General features: G+C 43.3%; 1 protein-coding gene across 8 annotated transcripts in view; it reads right to left on the reverse strand.

Moving 5' to 3' along the window:
* Window positions 1-6,431, reverse strand: part of FAM13A (family with sequence similarity 13 member A) — a 127,946-nt gene extending 121,515 nt beyond the window's left edge. For 7 of the 8 annotated variants that reach the window (XM_030450294.1, XM_030450287.1, XM_030450292.1 and 4 more), the window contains exons 1-3: window positions 6,341-6,431; window positions 3,476-3,665; window positions 370-579 (exon numbers count right to left, since the gene is read on the reverse strand). In XM_030450294.1, the coding sequence (XP_030306154.1) occupies window positions 370-579; window positions 3,476-3,665; window positions 6,341-6,367 (427 nt within the window). In that variant the 5' untranslated portion in view covers window positions 6,368-6,431. Of the gene's footprint in view, window positions 1-369; window positions 580-3,475; window positions 3,666-6,089; window positions 6,148-6,340 lie in introns of those variants that run through there. The other variant, XM_030450288.1, reaches the window with a different exon arrangement.
* Window positions 6,432-7,609: the final 1,178 nt, after the last annotated feature.

The raw sequence follows: 7,609 nt of genomic DNA on the forward strand, positions 1-7,609 counted from the left end.
TACCAGAAATCATAATGAAACTACCAGAAATCATCCTAGCTAAACAGAAGGAAATCCATGTCCTAAAAAGACTGCAGCTATTGTCTACAAGCTTTCTCAAAGAAACCAGCTGATAATTTCCATACATATTCAGCAGATATAATTGGATTAGAAAACCATAAATAGTCCAGACTTTACTAAACACATCAGAAAAAAATTTCTGTTTCTTGTAGCAGAATTGAGCACTCTGGAAGAAGGTGAGAGCTAAAGCAAAAGGAAAGGCAGAATGAAGCAGATAAATTAAGAAACAGAGTATTGTTTGTGCTCGCTGCATCACCAGTTATCCAGATGGGAGCACATTAAGGAATTGAGATTTTACCTCTCGCTTACCCTGGTAAAGCTGAATGAACCTGGGATGTAAGGCAGAGGTGATAATCCCATCTGGCAACTCTCTCAAAAACAATTTCAACAGGCTGGCTGCTGAGTACACATCACCATCCTTAACAAGCTCCACTTCTTCTCCACGCTCGTACTGCAGACGCAGTTGCTCCACTATCCTCATGCTGCCGTTCACCCTGAAGAGGCCTTCCTGGGTCATACCTGAAATTATACACTGCACATGAGACTGGCCTGAACTAAGACATCCTGGTGATAGGATGAAACAGATTTTCTAGTGTGAATAATATGCTTACAGAAATACAAAAGGAGGGCAATTAATACAGCACAGTTTAAAAGAAAAGACTATTATCTCCCCAGAAACCCCCTCTAGTCGTGTAATTGGATTATGATCATTAACAAATATGACTGAACAGATCTTGAGGCCTTTGTGAACCCACAAAACTCAGTGGCATTACTGTAACCTCATGCCATCCAGAAATAAGATGAGAGTTATATTTTGCATTGGTATACTACTGGTATACTATTACTACTATTATTATTGGTATATTGGTATATTTTATTGGTATATTTAGCCAGAAAAGGATCTAGATTCTACAAAACAGTGTTGTTGTTTTGCTTTTGCAAGTAGCCTATTATTCTGAGCTGGACTCTGCCAGGCTGACATGCATGACTAGTTTCAGCTTCAAGTTTAAGGTAACAGCTTCTTACCTGTGGCCATCACGAAGCAAAGCCACCTGAATCATGCTGATTCCAGCAGCAGCTCCATAATGAGTACTGCAGCTTTACTTTAGCAGAAAATCTCAGCAAGCAAATGTGTATTTTGGACAGGAAGAGGGCCAAGGTATTTCACAATGAAAGAGAAAAGGTATCAAGAATTTCAGGTCAGACACCTCACACCCAGCAAAGCAGATACAGAAAGGAGGAGGTTTCCATGAAGGAAGCTATATGAATCACACTGTGTCAAACCTCACCTTCTAGGTGTATGCCAAGATTTAAAACATTCAGTAAAGTGACTAGAACTGAACTCAGTAATTTAATTTTCCTCTCAAACACGTTCCCCACAAAAATTCTGCCTTTTCTAATACTGTGTCTATAGACCTGCTTATTCTTCTTCAGAAGCATAACACTGAAAGGATAAAAAAAAAAAAACGGTTTTCATCAGTTCAAAGCAGACACCACTAAACAGCAGCCTGATAGAACACTTCCATTGGGCCAAGAAAACAATATTGATGCAGCCATATCAGCAGAAAGGAACAATATATTTTATTAGAGACCAGAAGTAAAATTGATCCAGTAAGAGAAAAAAATGGACAAGTGTTCCAGCACTTTGCTTGACTTACATAAGGTACAGTTTACAGATCCTGCATTCCTGTATTCACAGCAAAACACACTCACAGGAGATGCTGTACTGCCATCTTGGGGGCAGCAGCAAATACCATGTCTCCATAATAATTTTCATTACTGCAGCACTAAGCAAGCAAAAACCACAGTCCCCAAAGAGACAGAACTTCATTTGCTATTCCTCAGTCATTTACAGAAATAAAAAGAGGCTAGGACATACAGTAATCAGGTACTAGTTAGCTCAGCATAGAAAAATTGGGCTTCACCTCTAAACTTGAAAATAGGAAGCTTAATGCAAACTTAGTTTGAGGCCAGCAGTCAGCTTAGCTTTTTCAAATGTGTAGTCAGCTCCTCATGAGCTAGAAAAGAGACTGTGAAATGGTCTGGCTTTAAAAAGCCCTACAATGTCTAGCACATCTTTGCAGAACATCAGTTTTAAGACAATACTGAACCAACAGTAGCCCTGATTCACAGAAGACTCCACATAGTTTTAATTAATACCTGAGCCTCTCTTAAAACTATCTTCACAGTTTATCATTAATTCAACAAACAAACCTTAGGCAAGCATGAAACAGGTATGTCAAAAATTTCCTGTGTAAGAGGACATCTTTGAGATCTTGCACTTTTTGAGAAACAGAATGGATTCTATCTTTATCAGGGCTGGATAATCAGCTTGGTGTTGAGAAGCCCAGATAGTCTTGCTGCAGAGTAGAGGACATGGCTTGTTCAGTTTATGGTTGAGGATCTGTCATTTGGGATTCAGATCTTTTTATGGAACACAGAGCACAACCCACAACTTGCAGCTTCTCAGCTTCTGGTTTTGATTAAACCTAAATGATGCAAAAACTTTTTCCACCCTTGCTCTTTCAGTAATCGTAGCAGATTGCTTTGAGGGAAGTTGAAGTAGATCAAGCAAGATGTTGCTGTGTAAAAGTAGGATCATTTTTTAAATTTGCACTTTACCTTAAAGAAAGTTGATTTTCAGGACACTTTCAGCTTCTAAGGGTATATCAAGATACAGACAGGGAATGCAAGGCTCTGCAGTTGGATTATCATTATTGAGTAGCTAAAGGAGAGACCTTAGAGTAAAACCAGATGCAGCTGCTTAGAAGATGAAATTACTTCCACAAAATCTTTCCTGTTGCTGAACAACTGCCATAGGGTATATCTGTGCACCAATGATGCTCCAGATTTCTTCAGAGAGAGACATTTCAACAAGAGGAACTAAATTAATTTAATTAAAATAATGCAAAGAGAAGCTAAGAATTGAACACCTACTTCCCTGAGGGGACTACTAACTGGAACCTATCTGAAAACCTGTAGTAACATGTACTTTTATTCCAGTAATGTACTCTGATGAAGGGGGTGTGTGTGCATGTGAATATTTCTATATAGATATTTATGTCTTCTCACTGACTGAAAGTGTGAAGGACAACTGATTTGCAACTACAAAAATGCCAAACAGCTTCATTATTTTCATTTCACAAGTGAAATACATTCCACTGATGAACTGAACAGCTTATTTATGAGAGTGTACTGCTACATAACACCACAGTTTACCTTTGTAAACTTCCTATTAAAAAAACAAGTTCAGCATGAAGGCAGAAAGAATAAAGAAGCATTCAATAACAGCCTCTGCATGTGGTTGGTGCCACCACCTAATTCAGCTCTCCTGTACCACAAAAAAGACAGATGCCTGCCTTTGAAGCCTTACATAATGAGTGCTACCAAGCAAAAATGACTCACTTAAGCTTACCATGCTGGGTGAGGTACTCTACTATATTCCACACAACTATTGGGATGCCATTCTTGCTCAGTCCCTGCTGCTGGAGCTCCAGAAGACTCACACCAAAGACCTTTGGGCAGGTTGTGTCCCTCTGCTTGTTGAGTGGAAGCACAGCTATCTTTTTCATGTCCTCCTTCAATCTCACAGCTGATTTGCTTTGCTTAAAGGAGCAGAGGGGGAAAAAAAAGTTTATTAGTCACATTTGCTGCAGAAGGTTGCATAGTTACAACATAAGCACACTCATCAAAACTGGCTTTTACGCTCCAGAATAAGGTTCTGGTCTTACTTTCTTTTAATCCACTGTAAAATCTTTGTCAAGTAGGAAGGCATAAATGAACTGAGAAAAAAACTAGAAGAGTAATTAACAGGAAAAGAGTGTAAGTAGTCTGTAGTTATGATAAGGGAGAAAGACAAGCTTGTAACAAGAGTAACAAGTAATTTGGCCTGGCAGGAGACTGCTTTTGTAACTTAGGCAGCTCAGACAGGCTACAAAAGCCACTGGACAAACGTGAGCCTGAAAAATACCAATACATCACCATTAGTTCAGCTTATCTCCAGGATGCCTGTCAGGGAGAGTACTCTGGAGAAGGTTTACTGCACCTTTATTGCAGATGCTGTTCCCTAGGGATTCACTTTGGCAACTATCAGGCAAAATGGATCCTCATGAAACATTTCATGTTTAGCACCTTCTAAGTCTGAAATTCCTTTATTGAGGTTTTAGAGTTAGAAAGGGACCATATAATCTAATCACACATAATAAGGGGGTGAAAAAAACACTCCACAATAAACCTTTGACTGCATACATCCCATGCATTCTTCTAGAGGCACAATATTCTTACAAGTTTTGAGTTGCAGTGACAGAAAAAAACACGAGAATATAGCAAATAAAACCCATGAGAATAATATAATACAGGATTAATGTATATGATCAATAACAGGCAGAAATCTAAATCAGCATATAGTGTTGCAGGTTTGGAGAGACAGCTCATGGTAGAGCAGCAGCATCACCTACAACACATGTGATTTCCACACATATCTAAGCATAATTTCACTAAATAATGGTCAAGAATGGTACAACTCAGTCAACCTCACTCAAAAAAAAAAAAAAAAAAAAAAAGAATAGCTTTTCCTCATGTTTCTGATATCATGCTGCAGGAACCAGAAGCCTCAGCTATTATGGAGTTCAACCAGTCCACTGTTATTGTGATGCTTAAAAACTAATTTATTCCTATCGTGTACTATTAAGAAACGGGTAGTAGAAACTGTACACATACAGAATATTGTACTGTAACTCAGTGAAGTGCTCAGACATTTGCCTAGGTCTTGGTGCTTGACTGTGTTAAGACAGATTTTTAGCAAGGCATCCATCTTTTATTTTAGACAAACCCTTGAAATTTCTTCACTTGTGGGATTATTTTTTTACTGCAGTCTGCAAGCAACATGAACATCTACACTGGTGCTGCTATCACCCATGACTGCTCTCCTTTCAGACAAAAAATTATCTGGCAGTTCATTTCACTCACTTTGCTGTGATTTTCCCATCAAACACTGCTATTTGCAGCACACGTGTGTTCTATAGTCCCCACTCCTATGGGGCACTTATTTGATCATTACAAAAGATGCTGCTTGTATAAATGTCTTAAATACATTTTAATATTTGTGAAATGGAATTCCAATACACAAACAAATCCAGCATTACTGTGACCACCTTACAAACGTTCATGATAAACCCATCAGGCTTTGGAATAAAATTTGATTGATTTATTAATACACCACATCTCTTTGTAAAAGAGTTGTTCCCATTCAGGATTAAATGAATAAAACACAATTTTCACTCCAGGCAGACACACGCCAAGGCAAAAATCACATCGCCTGGGTTAAATTCAAAAGGCAGCAAAAATCCTTTGATCAGTGTCCGAGCAGCTGCGGTGCTTGGAGAGCTTTTCCAATTAAGGCCTTGAATTAGCCTCACAATCTTGCTCAGTTACAGGTTTCCAGCCCGCTTCCATTTCGGCATTCAAAAACCTGAGTCACCGAGCTGGATTTACTTGGGGAAACTCTCGATTTAAATTTTCAAGAGAAATCGCCCTCATCCGCTGGAACCGAAGCGGAAATTTTTCAGCTTCTTTGGGCGCTGGGAGAGGATGCGCTGACTGGGGACAAAGAATAGGTATCCAAAAGATACATTGAAGCAAAATCAAACTGAAATCACCTCCTCAGAACAGCTCTGAAACACAGAACTGTGTGACCTTACGGCTGCAAGATCCGATTTACAGGGGAAAATTAAAAAAAAAGTTGTCCAAATGTTAACGCCAGCCTTACTGATGGCCGAGGCGGCACAAAGCGACTGAATCGCCCCTGCACGATCCCGCCGTGAAGTGCAGCCCAGAGGAGACGACTGGAGTTGAGAAAACCTATTTATATGAAGTGGAGAAAACCTATTCGTACGCCACAGGAACGCAAGCAACAGCCCTCACTCACACAGGGCACAACGCGGCGCGGTTGCTCCTGGGCTTGAAAAAAAAAAAAAAATTAAAAAAAAAAAGCAAAAAAGCAGCCTGGAACCTCCTTTATTCATCCTCACCTTTCCCAAAGCTGCCCAAAGGGGAGCAGAGCGCTCGGAACGAGAGGTCTGAGAGCCCTACCCGGCCTCTCTATCCCCCCGGCTCCGCAAGGACCCCGGCGGAGGGCGGGAGAGAGGGCGGGAGGGAGAGAGGGAGGAGGCGGCCGCCGGCACCCAACCGCCCCCATCTCCCCCCGCCGCGGCCGCGCTCCCCCCCCACACACCCCCGAGCTCATCGCTCCCCCGTCCCCGGCCTCCCGGCTCCTACTCACGCGTATGGCCAGAGCCCCGGCCCCCATGCCGGCCGGCGGCTGGGCCGGCTCCCGCAGCCCTCCCTGCACGCCCGCCTTCGCTGGGCCCGGCGGCCCCCTCAAGCCTGGAGGCCCGGGCCCAGGGTGCCGCCCGCCCTGCCGGCCCGGCCCGCCCCCGCGGCCTGCGGAGCAGGGAGCAGGGCCTGCCCCCCGGCCCCTCCCGCGGGACCCGCCCGGAGGGGCTCAGCCAGGAGGGAGAGAGAGCCCTAAGGGATCCACCCCGGGGACACGGCGGGAGGGGGGTTCTCCCAGGTGCCGAGGGGGAAGAGGGGACACCCGACTTGTGCGAGTCCCGGTTCCGTCAGACCCGGTCCGGCGCCACAAAACCCGCTTTCAGCCGGGTAGCCAGGCCCTTGCACGCCTAAAGGTTAACACAGAGGTGGCCGGGGTCGAGACAGGGAGGCAAAACAAAGCCCGTGCCAAGGGAGCCTCTGACGGCATTGCCAGATGGGCCCAGAGGGTATGACACAAGGCATACCCCCTGAATTTAGAAAGGGTAAATCGGTGTATACATAACCCGCCTGTGGTTTTCCATCTAGGGACGTGCAACTGAAATAAGAGAAAGGCTAAAAGTGAAAAGGGGAGGCAGGGGAGACACCACATGCAGCTGCTGACTGGCAGTAGTGGGAAGAGGGATCCATTCCCCCTGTGCCCTGCTCCTGGTCACTACAGCCTGCGAGCAGCTTGTCCTAGAAATTAAAAACACGTTTCAAAACAACGGCATGCAGGTGTGGTGTTTCAAATGTTTGTCCCTTTTTTTGTAAAAGAAAAGCACGTAGACACATGGTTATTTCTGTATCGGCTCAGATGCAAGCAAAGCTCAGCAGGGCCTCAGCAGTGTAATGGGAAATAAGGTCTTTGGGAAGTGCCTCTCAGGAATACCCACCTCTGGCATGGGGACAAAAGAACGTCTTGAGAAAAAGGGGAAAAGAACATTTTATCAAGGTCTCCAACAGAGAGATATGCCGCTACTATCAAATGCTATCAGATTTGAGTTTTTGTTCAGAGTTTGTTTTTTTATTAGATACTTTATTCAGAGTCTCCTTTACACTCAGTTGCTGCTTTCTCCTCCAAGCCAGCCTAACCCAAAATTACTACTTCACCAGACTGTGAGTTTACAAGAAAGTTAGACTATGGCATTAGTATTTCCTTTTAAGTCTTCTCAGAGTGAGTTGATGCAACATCTTCCTCTATCCTCCTCTTTACTGTAAGCCTCTAACATGCTTTTCA

This window comes from Calypte anna, chromosome 4A, assembly GCF_003957555.1.
Source record: "Calypte anna isolate BGI_N300 chromosome 4A, bCalAnn1_v1.p, whole genome shotgun sequence".
Lineage (NCBI taxonomy): Eukaryota > Metazoa > Chordata > Aves > Apodiformes > Trochilidae > Calypte > Calypte anna.